General features: G+C 37.9%; 1 protein-coding gene and 1 long non-coding RNA gene across 2 annotated transcripts; both read left to right on the top strand.

Annotated features, from left to right (window-relative positions):
• The first annotated feature begins 4517 nt into the window (after window positions 1-4517).
• LOC111725780 lies at window positions 4518-6608 on the top strand. Its single transcript, XR_002773758.1, has 3 exons — window positions 4518-4920; window positions 6157-6251; window positions 6579-6608. It is a non-coding gene; the product is annotated as an uncharacterized LOC111725780 (long non-coding RNA).
• A 53-nt stretch (window positions 6609-6661) lies between these two features.
• On the top strand, window positions 6662-12474 carry CMTR2 (cap methyltransferase 2). Its single transcript, XM_003791378.3, has 2 exons — window positions 6662-6693; window positions 8032-12474. Exon 2 carries the CDS (start codon window positions 8051-8053, stop codon window positions 10355-10357), a length of 2307 nt encoding a protein of 768 aa, XP_003791426.1. The 5' UTR covers window positions 6662-6693; window positions 8032-8050; the 3' UTR covers window positions 10358-12474.
• The last annotated feature ends 460 nt before the right edge of the window (window positions 12475-12934 follow it).

Genomic DNA, 12934 nt, shown 5'->3' with positions numbered 1-12934 from the left:
GTATAAAGAGTATTTTGAATTAAAGGCCTTTAGCCATACACTAGCTTTGGAAGGGGCTTTCTATTTGCATAAAGCCATAAGGACCCATCAAAAAGAACAATTGCCTTGCCTTCCCTTCCTTGCTATCTCAATATATCGCAGGAAAGAAGATCAAGCATGCAACCAGACCCAGCCCTGTGGATTTTAAAGATAATACACTGTCTCGGGTTAATTTAATTTCCAAGTCAATCTGTTCCCTCCCATCCATCCATTCTCTCAAGTATCTGTTCATCCTTCCTAGAACCGTTTATTTTTACCCATGAAGAAAATTACGTATGTTCCTCATTTTCCCCTCCCCTCTAAAATGCGGGTATAGAAACTTCTAGACCCCACTGGAATATTGGGTAATGACTCTGTGATTCTTCTCCTACACACACTAAACAAATTTGTAACCTCTTTCTCTTATTAAACTGCCTTATTGTGCATAGATCTTTCTCTGAACCTTCCAGATGAAGGGGAAATTTTCCTTCTCCCCCATAAAATGAAGTCAAGAGGGTGGGGTCTTTGTGATGGGATTAGTGCCCTTTAAGGAAGAAACCAGAGAGCTTGCTTTCTCTCTCTGCCATGTGAGGACATAGCAAGAAGATGGTTGTCTGCAAGCCAAGAAGAGAGCCCTGATCTCGGATTTCTCAGCCTCTTGAACTTGAGAAAATAAATTTCTCTTGTTTAAACAGCCCAAGCCCCTGGGTGAGAATGGGTATTGTTAGGTAAGTGGCCCATTAGGAACCAAGCCACATAGCAGAAGGTGTCACCGTGAAGCTTTGCTTGTACTTACAGCTGCTCCCCATCCCATGGCTCACCTTAGGGCTTGAGCTCTGCCTCCTGTCACATCAGCAGCAGCATTAGATTCTCATAGGAGCCTTAACCCTACCATAGAGACAGCAGCTGTAAATACAGACTATCATTAGCAGAGAGGTTTGCCTGCACAGAGACCATAATAACTCAACAGCTTGCAGACTTCTATCAAAACCACCCCTGATCCTGTCTGTGGGAAAAAAATTGTCTTTCATGGAACTGGTCCCTGGTACCCAAAAGATTGGGGACTGCTGGTTTAAGCCACCTTCTCTATTATTCTGCTGTAGCAGCCCAAGCTAACACACTACCTGCATAGCACTTTAATCTTATTAACTTTGTATCCCTTTTCTGCAGTCTTCATCACCTCTCCTCTTGCCTGTTTTTCACCCATGATATTTTCCTGAGCTAGCTGGATGTGCCCCCTCCCCAAGTAACAGCTATGTTTTAAGACAAAAGTTAAAGTTTTTTTTTCCCTAGTCTTTTCCTATATCTTTGTAGTAATTTCATCTTCTTTAAGACCCCTATAACATGTAATCTGTACCACACAATATAGCACTTACTCCTATAACGTGATTTATTTTTAAATGTCTTGTGTCTGCAATGAAATAATAGACTCTTCAAGGGTGGGCCACATCCTGTATTCTTCCCCACATCAGTGTTTCCCAACATTTTTAAATTCCAGAGTCCATCTCCTAGTAATACACATTCTCTATTAAATCCTTGTGAGTTTTTAAAAAGTAATTTTATATGGAAGAAAGTAAAGAAGTATGTATTAGTCTCTTTGGGCTGCTGTAACAAAATGCCACACACTGGGCAACTTAAACAACAAAAATGTATTTTCTCACATTTCTGGAAGCTAGAAGTTCTAGATCAAGGTGCCAGTAGGGCTGGGTTCTAAAGAGGGAGGCTGCTCTTCCTGGTTTGCAGACAGCTATCTTTTTGCTGTATTCTTACCTGGCCTTTCTTCTTTGTGTGCAGACAGAGAGAGAGAGAAAGAGATAGATAGTGTCTCTTCCTCTTTTTATAAGGATCTCAGTCCTATCAGATTAGGGTGCCACTTTTATGACTTCAATTGCCCCTGATCATCTCCTTCGAGGCCCTGTCTCCAAATCCAGCCTCAATAGGAGTTAGAACTTCAACATACAAATTTGGGGACAGGAGACATAGTTCAGTACATAACAAAGTTATTTTGAGTAAAAACATATTTTAGGTCAGCGTATTATTGACTATATTATACATTTTCTTTTAAAGTTAATTTTAAATAACCTTTAATGATACTCATACCATCTAAAAGTTTATTATCAAAAGTAAATAAAAATTGTTTTAATGAACCTATGTTTAGAATTTTTGGATTTATATTTAAAAATTAGTTGATTTGTTTTCATAATTTTGGCTTCTCAACAGTAAGAAAAAAAGATTCAGGCTGCTGTTTGCAAGCACCTTCCCACAAATACCACAATATATGTGTAGATGTTCTACCCAAAAGCCAAACCAGTTATACTTTTTACTTTATTTTCTATTTTTAACGTTGTGTTTTGGCATGATAAGGTTCAATGTGAAAATTTTGATCAGAATGCCTTTTAAAGATCTAGTGAAGTGCTTGAGGGAAATTGGAATAATTACCAGGTTTAAATCCTTACCAACGCCTGGCACATCAACATCACTTAGGAACACTGTCTTTGCTGCCTTTAAACAACAGTCCATTCCATACAATAAGTAGAACACTATGTGACAAAGAATAGGAACAATTTAAGATTGTATAATGGTCAAAATCCAAACTGTGGTGTTCCACCGAATCAGATAAATAGATCAAATGAATGAACCATAAGAACATTCCCCTTCTCTTGACTGAGTCCAACACTATTCACTCAAGTCTCACTCAAAGGCACTGTTTTCCTGTGTTAATGGAAAAAACTAGACACATAAAACAACATGGATACATTTAAAAACGAAGTACACTAAAAGAGGCTGGAAACCAAAAAGTATAAACTGAAATGACTGAATTTATTTGACATTCTAGAATGTGTACAACTAAACTATGATGGTAGAAAACAGATCAGTGGTGGCTTCTTGAGGGTGGGAGATTGGGAAGGAGTTCATGAGAATGTTCTGGAATATTCAATAAGCTGTTGTCAAAACTGGTAGAATACAATATTTAAGATTTGAGTACTTTACTGTATGGATGTATATCACAAAAAATTGAAATAAAAAAGAAAAGAAAACAGAAAAATAACCAACTGGTGAGTTTGGAAGATTGTTTTCTTCTTTCCATTGGCTGCTCTTCATTCTCTACACCACTTATGTTTTCATACTTTTCCATCTCAGCCAGTCTGGTGGGTGCGTGTAATGGTATCTTGTTGTGGGTTTTGTTTGAATTTCCCCAAAGACTAATGAAGATGTGTACCTTTTCACATATTGGATATCATCTTTTTGAAGTATCTATCCATTTTTCTATTAAAATGTCTTTCCCTTATTTAATTGTGGATGTTACATATCCCAAAATATTTAATAGTTAGTATTTTATCTCAGGCCTAGCTTGCGTTTTTACTCTCAATGATTTCTTTTGATGAATAGGTGTCTTTATTTTAATACAATTCAACTTACATATTTTTCCTTTATGATTAGTGCTTTTTATGTCTGATTAACTTTTTACCTATGCCGAGGTTGCAAAAATGTTCTTTTATGTTTTCTTATTATTTGACTTTTAATGTACACATTGGCAATCCAAATGAAATGTAGTTTTATTTATGTGAAGAAAGAATATGAATAAAGTTTATTTGCATATGGATATCCAAGTGACCTAACACCATTGTTTGAAAATACATTTTTCTTCATTTCATATTTATATCTTGGTATTTATTTACATACAGAGATACACATTTAGACATTTATTTACATACATGCAAACTCTACACATAGTTCTATATTCTCTTGTTATATTACCATAAATAATTTAGTTAATCCTCCTAAAGTAGACAGTATTAACATGTTTGTTATTGTTGTTATTAATCTACGGAAATGAACATTTTGTTTAAAGTGAGTGCCAGGTGTTTATTTTCTAAGGATAAATAGCTAGGAAAATTGCTGGGTTAAAGTGTGAGTCTATTTTAAAGTTTGCCTTCTGTAAAGGCTATGCTAATTTTAACTCCCACCCACAGACCTAAACCTGTTTCCTCTTAGTCTCACCAAGTGGCTATTATCAATCTTTTAAATCTTTGACAAACGGAGTAAAGGAAAACGTTATTGTTTTCATTTTCAATTTATTTTATAATAGGTTAAACAACTTTGTATCTTCTTATTGGCTACTTGCTTCATTTGTTTTTTGTCGTACTGCCTGTTGGAATTTTCATCCATTTTCCTTCTGAGATTGTCATTTCCTTATTGTTTAAATCATATAAATACACTCCCCCCAAATTATGTCGCCGTTTCCCTAGTTAAACTTTTAACATCATATTGTCTTTCGAGCTCCAGTTTTAACCCAGTCTATACCAGACTAACACATCTACCCAACAGCGCCAGAAAGCCTTCGGATACAGCGGCCAGGTGGGCGGAGCCAGCATGTCCTGACAGATATGCCCCGCCCCTCTCACCAGTCCACCCCCTCCCAGGGCGGGGCCAAAGCCTAGGCCTGCGCGCGCAGCTTCCGTTGCCATAGCGGCTTGTGGGTGCAAGAAGCTGGCGCTTTTCCCCTCTGGTAACCCGCGGAGAAGCGAAACCTAACGAGCCAAAGCCTGGGCGCTGCGATACTAGCTGGCGTGCGTAACGTTGACGCAGGCGACGCTAGCGGGACTAGAGGGCGCGTGCGCGGTGTGTCTGTCAAGGGCCCCGGGCTTCCTGCGTTCGGCGGTGGCTGGGCCGGGGAGGTGGGTGCCGGTTCCCGGTGCTGCGGGGGCGTGTCCGGGCAAACTTTCTGGCCTACCGGTGCGCCACCTCTCTCCCTCGCGGCTTGGGGCGTAGTGGACCCAAAGGAACGACTACCCCGGGAAGCAGCCCCCAACCCCGGGAGCGGAAGTGGAGGACGGCCCCCGAAAGCGAGTGAAGCGCTACTTCTCCAGACAGTGGGGCCCCAGGTGGGCGTGAGCGAAGGTAATCCAGGCTGGTTCCGAGTCCGGGTCCTCCTCAGACTTTCCGGAGGGTGAGACAGGGGCTGGGGTGTGTTCCAGGTCAGGAACTGGGCAGCTCGAATGGGGGCTTGGGATTCGCTTCCACTGGATGAAGTGAGGTCTTGGGTGCCCTGGCCCTGCGGCATACACACTAGCTGCCACAGTTGCTGAGAGGACGAGTTGGCGGACGCACTCAGAACTGCTTTGTAAGCAATAATTGGAGCGCTGTTGATGAGATCTTGTGGGTTTGTGTTAGGCTCACAAATTTTCCAGGTATTCCCTTTGTTGTTTGGGGCGGGGCCGCTTGACTTCCTACTAGAGTCTGCAGTGTAAGGGTGGTAATACTGACCCATCTAGCAGAATTAGGATGCCACAAAACTCTTTGGAGTGCTTCATGGAACGGGCAGAGGATCATAAGAAAACTTTCCCACACATTCTGAGGACTTTTTTTTTTTTTTTGTCATGCATTGAAGTGCTGTAGTGAAGTTGAGATGCAGTATTATGACTCATATTCAGAATCTGAACAGAGAAGTATTTTTGGTGCTGTGTACCAAGCATTGTTCTCACTTCTTGGGACGATATATGAATAAACAAAACAAATATCCCTGCCCTATGGAGTTTACATTCTAATTTGGGGAAGACAATAAACAGTAAACATAAGTAAATTATAGGTTAGAAGAAAATTAGTGCCAAGGGGAGGAAAAGTACAGCAAGGTAAGGGGCATTGAGAATGCAGTATGTAATTCTAAATAAGCATGTCAGGGTAGGCTTCATTGAGAAAATTAGAGTCAATACTGGAAGGAGGTGAGAGAATTTTCTGTGTTCATATCTGGGGGAAGAGTATTCCAGGCAAAGGCTTTCAGCTTGGAATGTTCCTGGTGTCCCCAGTGAATAGGGAGGTGTGTAGTTGTAGAAGAATGAGGAAGGGAGTAGTAATAAAAATTAGATGGCACCATAGCTGAAGTACAGTCAGGAAGAACAGTGGAGTGTTTGAATCGCTTTAGTTGTCTGCATGTGGAGGTAATTACATATTAGCTGAGGTAAGATTTCACAGCTTCACTGCAGCTACTAATTAGAATGTGAAGTTAATGACTAAAATCAGACTTTATCTGAAAAAGAATGTAACTGAGATCTCAACATGGTTGTAGTTTCCAGCAAGCAAAGTGTAAATTAAGACAGAGGAGCTTATTATAATAAACTTTTATTTGCTCCTATTTAGGATTTTAGTTACTGTGGAAATGCCTCTGTTTTGCCTTCTTCCAGAAATTTGTCTAAGTTCAACTGCTTCTGCTGGTGGGGAAAAAATGATCTAAGGTAAGAAAAAGATGATGATGGGTTAACTATGACTTCTAAACCTCTATTTAAATGTAATTTGTAAATACATTGTAGCAAATAGTAAGGACTTAGAAGTACCTGAACTTAACTGGTAGATAGACATGTGAATAAGCATAAAGTTAAAAAGGATGAAAAAAGTATGCTAATAGAACAATACAAAATAAATGCTAAAAGTATGAAGTCATCTGGATATTATTTATTATGGCAGTAGCTCTCTTTATTTCCCATTTTATCTTCAAATAACATCTTGTCTAGGATGGTGATTTAATTACCAGTTATTTCACATTTTCTTTTCTTTATTTTTAGGGACGGGGTCTCCCCCATGCTGGAGTATAGTGGTGGGATCATAGCTCACTGCAGCCTCAAACTCTGGGCTCAAGCTATTCTCCTGCCTCAGCCTCCTGAGTAGCTGGGACTACAGGTGCGTGCCAGGATACATGTCTCAGCTGAGACCCACGCTGGTCTCAGACTATTGGCCTCAAGTGATCTTCACCTCTTGTCCTCCCAGAGTGCTAAGATTATAAGCATACACCATCACAATCAGCCTAGATTTTTTCTTTTTCGAAAACCACTGTAGAATTCATTGTATATACTAAATAAGTGCAGAGTTCATGAACTAAAACACCTGTTGATTAATATTACACTAATAGGTACCACATAACACTCATGCACTTATCTGCTGGAATTCATGAATTTTCCAACATCATGTCATTCAAGTCATGCAGCTTTCTCATATCTTTTTTCATCTCCAAGAGACAGATGTTACTGGTTTCTTTGTCAGTGTTAGTATACAGAATGTAGAGTGACTATTTGTAATTTGTATATTCAAAAACGATATTTCTTCAGTTTCAAATTCTGCTATCAAAGTGTGTTGAGCAGTTTTAATAGCAAGAAGAAATAATCATACTTTATAGTGATGAGTAGTGATATAATGATAAGTGTGGAGCTGTTTGAGCAATTATATAAAAGGCAGGAATCTGTAGATTAGAGGCATGCTAGCATGAACTATGTGTCAGTTTTAGCATCAAGCAAGAGGAGGCTAACCTCTCAAGTTTACAAATTATATGATGATGAAAATTAGTTGGTGACCTATGTAGGTGATTGTTCCCACCAAAGTGCATGTCTTAGAGAATGAAATTTGGACAGAAGATGTACTCAACAATCCTAATAGAGGGGTAAGTGGCTGGTGGCAGGACCAGTACTGGGTTCATTGCATGATCTTCTCCTGGAAGGAGATGAGATATGGAGAGAACCCAAAAGTTAAAAATCACTTATTGGAGCTTGAACAAAGGTCATATCCAGGGATGAATCCCTGAAGGTATATTTGTTGGAGGCCATGAGGGTATTGTCGCAGCTGTAGGTAGCGGAGAACTTTGGAGAAGAGCAAGATGGGTTACTAAGATAACAAGAGCTTTCACTCACTGATGCTTATTCTTTGATATAGGTGCTTTATATTGTTTTCTTCTTAAAAAAAATTATATTCCAGACTTTTTAATGGGAAGAAACTGAATTCCAGAGACATAATTTATCTAGGATGATTTATGAAGCTGTAAGTAGCTGAGCTGGAATTTGAACTCAGATCTGTTGGACATCAAAGGCTTTACTCTTTGATTACTCCAAATCACCCTGTTATGTAACAATGTGCTGACATTAGCTTTCTCATTTTATGGAGTTTGTCGAGTGTGATCAGATTCACTGCTGATGTGATTTCACTCACTAATAAATTGGATTCATTTAATTATGTATTTTCTTTTTCTAGATTTTAATTTGATTTGAAAATGAGTAAGTGCAGAAAGCCACCAGTTCAGCAGCTAGCAAGTCTTGAGACATTCAGCTCAGATGTTCTTGCTGACATTTTTGAACTCTTTGCCAAGAATTTTTCTTATGGCAAGCCACTTGATAATGAGTGGCAGTTACCAGATCCCAGTGAGATTTTCAGCTGTGACCACACAGAATTTAATGCCTTTCTTGATTTGAAGAACTCTCTAAATGAAGTAAAAAACCTACTGAATGATAAGAAATTGGACGAATGGCATGAGCACACTGCTTTCACCAATAAAGCAGGAAAAATCATTTCTCATGTTAGAAAATCTGTCAATGCAGAACTTTGTACTCAAGCTTGGTGTAAGTTCCATGAGATTTTGTGTAGCTTTCCAGTTATTCCAGAGGAAGCTTTTCAGAATGGAAAACTGAATTCTCTACACCTTTGTGAAGCTCCTGGAGCTTTTATAGCTAGTCTCAATCACTACTTAAAATCCCATAGGTTCCCTTGTGATTGGAGTTGGGTGGCTAATACTCTGAATCCCTACCATGAAGCAAATGACAATCTTATGATGATCATGGATGACCGGCTTATTGCAAATACCTTGCATTGGTGGTACTTTGGTCCAGATAACACTGGTGATATTATGACCCTAAAATACCTGACTGGACTTCAGAATTTCATAAGCAGCATCGCTACTATTCACTTGGTCACTGCAGATGGGAGTTTTGATTGCCAAGGAAACCCAGGTGAACAAGAAGCTTTAGTCTCTTCTTTACATTACTGTGAAGTTGTCACTGCTCTGACCACTCTTGGAAATGGTGGCTCTTTTGTTCTGAAGATGTTTACTTTGTTTGAACATTGTTCCATAAACCTGATGTACCTGCTAAACTGTTCCTTTGACCAAGTCCATGTTTTCAAACCTGCTACTAGCAAGGCAGGAAACTCAGAAGTCTATGTGGTATGTCTTCGCTATAAGGGAAGAGAGGCCGTCTATCCTCTGTTATCTAAAATGGTGCTGAATTTTGGGACTGAAATGACCAGGAAAGCCCTCTTTCCCCATCATGTGATTCCTGAATCTTTTCTTAAAAGACATGAAGAATGCTGTGCATTCTTCCATAAATACCAGCTAGACACTATTTCTGAGAACATTCGTCTGTTTGAGTACATGGAAAAAGAGGAACAAACAAAGCTGAATAATTTAAGGGACTGTGCTGTACAATATTTCATGCAAAAATTCCAACTGAAACCTCTTTCCAGAAATAATTGGCTAGTAAAAAAGTCAACTATTGGTTGTAGTACAAATACTAAATGGCTTGGGCAGAGGAACAGATATTTTAAAACCTATAATGAAAGAAAGATGCTGGAAACCCTTCCATGGAAAGATAAGGTAGCCCAAGGATACTTCAATGTTTGGGCAGAAGATCATGGTGTATATCATCCTGGGCAAAGTTATCTTTTAGAAGGGACAGCTTCCAATCTTGAGTGTCACTTATGGCATATTTTAGAAGGAAAGAAACTGCCAAAGGTAAAATGTTCCCCCTTCTGTGATGGTGAAATTTTAAAGACTCTTAATGAAGTAATTGAAAAGTCATTAGGAGGAGCTTTGAATTCAGATTCCAAGTTGAGGCCAAAACAACAATATTATTGTTCTTGTCATGTTTTCTCTAAAGAACTGATGTTTTCTGACTTGTTTAGCTTTATCAAGTGCCTACAAGATGAACAGAGTGTAGAACCCAGCAACCAAATAAAGTGCCTGCTTGTGGGTTTGCCAACTTTCTATGATATCAAAATGCATATACCCTTGGAAGTGCAACTTGTGGAATCAGCTGAACTCGTGACTTTTAGCTGTTCATTGCTTCATGATGGAGACCTAACTTACCAGCATTTATTTTTGGACTGCCTTCTACATTCATTGCAACAGCTTCAGACAGGAGACGTTCTGATTTTGCCTATACTTTCTTGCTTTACAAGATTTATGGCTGGTTTGATCTTTGTACTCCACAGTTGTTTTAGATTCATCACATTTTCTTGTCCCACATCCTCTGAGCCCCTGAGGACCTGTGCAATCCTGCTATGTGTGGGTTATAAGGACCTTCCAAATCCAGTTTTCCAGTATCTGCAGAATGTGAATGAACTGTTGAGCACTTTGCTTAACTCTGAGGCGTCCCAGCAGGTTTTACAATTTGTGCCAATGGAAGTGCTCCTTAAGGGGGCATTCCTTGATTTTTTGTGGGATTTGAATGCTGCCATTGCTAAAAGGCATTTGCATTTGATTATTCAAGTAGAGAGAGAAGAAATCATCAGCAGCCTTCAGTTATGAAGTTAAACATGTCCTTTCTGAGATTCAGCTTCATAACTTATTGTTTATCTAGTATTTTTACATCATTCACAGTCTCATTAATTCTGGAAAACCAACAGATTCTGATCTCTGGGATGTATACATCCATAGCATAGAGTTCATCCAAGTGGTAGAATCTATGCAGTGATGGTATTCAACTTCTGAATATGAGATGTGTGTGCGCGCTTGGTGTCGATCACCCATGTTACACATGCAGCTTAGATGGTCTTATTTATCTGCTTAAGATTTGCACCTGTGTGCCTTCATTCAGGTAGTTTTTCTAGCTAATTTCTTCTCAGTGGCTAATGGTATTGATGAATTGATAGAGGTCATTGATGAAAGGGGATGAGCCACTCCTCAGTAACACTGGTATGTTTTAACACTTAAACTGTCATTTATGGATTTCAGGGAATTCATCTTGCTAGATTCTTGATACGTGCCATTCATTGCCCTTATGCAATTGACCCAATTTTATGGCTCAAGATGAAACTAGTGCTCTGTTGTATGAATCTTTTACTAACCACAACCATCTGACTGAAAAAGATGACAGCTTTAAGCCAAAGATCATGTTTAAAACCATGAAAAACTGTTGTGTCTAATATAATCTCATATCGTGAAAAATTTCATTTAGCAATGGTATGATTTTTAACTTCCAGGAAATTTGTGAATGGAAAGATTTTTTTAGACTTTAAAATAGTGTTTATTGTCTCATATTGGAGACGTGAATGTGATGAACATAATGCTAAAGAGAAATCCTAATACTTTTGGAATGATGGCTCAGCATTTAAAAATTTTTAAACTTTACTAATTTCTTTTTCAGTATGAAAATAGCACTTTACTAAAAGGTTAGTCACGAAATGGTTATCTTACCAGTTACGTTGATTTCTTTTATATGTAGTTAATAGTGTAATGAATTTTTCTGGGAACTCTATTAGGTGAATCTTCATTACCTTGAAATTCCACCAAGTGTAGGATACTTACATTCTCACTTGTGCATTTTAGGCATTTTTGTTAGTTATATAAATAATAGATAAATTCTCTGATGTATTCAGTTGATAAATATTAATCTGAAAAATTTTCATGTTCTTTGCTATTTTGGGTTCCATTATAGTTTCATGAATAAAGTCATTAGCAGAGAGATTTTTGTGTTCAACTCTCTTTTTTAAAGAGAATCATGGGGGAAGTTAAAAATTTAACTTGGAAACAGACCTTTTTTTAAAGGAAGGTTTGAATGAGAGTTAATGCCCTTTCATTTCCTCTGATTTGCATTCATTAAAATTTAGTCCTTAATGTTGTAATATTTATGGAAGACCTACTTCAGGAAAGAAATTAAGTACTTAAGGAGAGTAGAGAGGGGAGTGTGTGGAGGCCTGAAAGTAGATTTTCGAAAGAAATATGATTTCCTACTGGTGACTGTATGAAAGCTATTCCAGGTGTATGATGATGGAAGTATGATAGAAAATTGGTTAACAAGAGAGAAAAAACCACTCCTGGAACACCATTTTGCTTTTAGTGGTCTTTTTGCCTTGGTAGGCATGGTTCAGTATAATAAAGCCATTCATTTTTACTTGTGTTACTTACCCGATCAGAATGAAAGCCTAAGTCCAAATTCTAATATTTAAATTTTCTTTTGAGCCCCTCAAGTAAGTATTGGATGTTTAGTTTTTGAACACTTATCTGTATTGGATATATAACACTGGATTATATCGCATACTAGAATATGTTTTGATTTTTAACGTGGCTTTTTGCTACTCATCTGATTTATTAGATTCACGTTGCTTTCGACATGAAGTAGGACTTGAGCTACATATAGTGACAGGGACCAATAATGTGTAGGAATTTCTCTTTGAGAGAGGACAAAGTACTGTCTCAAAAGATGAAAAAGGAGAGGACAGAAAGAGGTGAGAGATGGTTTGTATCTTTTATCGAGGTAGTTACTGTTTTTAAAAATATTTTTTCCCTACAGGTTTTGAGATTTTTAATTCTCATGCTTTTTGAAGTTTTTAACAGCCAGAAGAGTTAACTTCACAAATGTATTTACTAAAAACTTAGCTGAGAAAGAAGTCTTACAAATTTATTTTCTTCAGTATTAATTTTTGTTCTCCCAAAGGAAAAAGTCAGTTTTGTGTTTTACTGGGGGCTTTTGTTGTAATGTTTAAGTATTTAAGTCTATTGAAAACATCTTTTTTGAAAGAAATTTAAGATCCAAATTTGTGGACTTGACTTTTTTAAAATTTATTTTTTGTTTAAAGAGATTTATGGAAAAAAAAGAGATTTATGTTTTTTTTTTTTTCTATTCCAAAGATATTGTAATGGAAAAAGCAAGGTTAAAATATTAGAAGAGATGAAAGAAACGTGTTATTCATGCATTTGTTATTTATCTTTAGTGTCTTTAGTGAGACTATCAGGTCTTTATAAATATTTAAACACACCTACTCTTTTTTTTGAGACAGAGTCCTACTCTGTTGTTTGGGTTAGAGTGCAGAGGCATCATAACTATTCACTGCAACCTTCAAATTTGGAGCTCAAGCAATCCTCTTGCCTTAGTCTCCCAAGTAG

This window comes from Otolemur garnettii, unplaced genomic scaffold (assembly GCF_000181295.1).
Source record: "Otolemur garnettii isolate 467f Iridium unplaced genomic scaffold, OtoGar3 scaffold00047, whole genome shotgun sequence".
Classification (NCBI taxonomy): domain Eukaryota; kingdom Metazoa; phylum Chordata; class Mammalia; order Primates; family Galagidae; genus Otolemur; species Otolemur garnettii.
This window is presented reverse-complemented; position numbering and strand designations above follow the sequence as displayed.

Bases quoted from the DNA above. Each gene is read 5' to 3' on its own strand.
- CMTR2 (XM_003791378.3), top strand. From the start codon at position 8,051: ATGAGTAAGTGCAGAAAGCCACCAGTTCAGCAGCTAGCAAGTCTTGAG.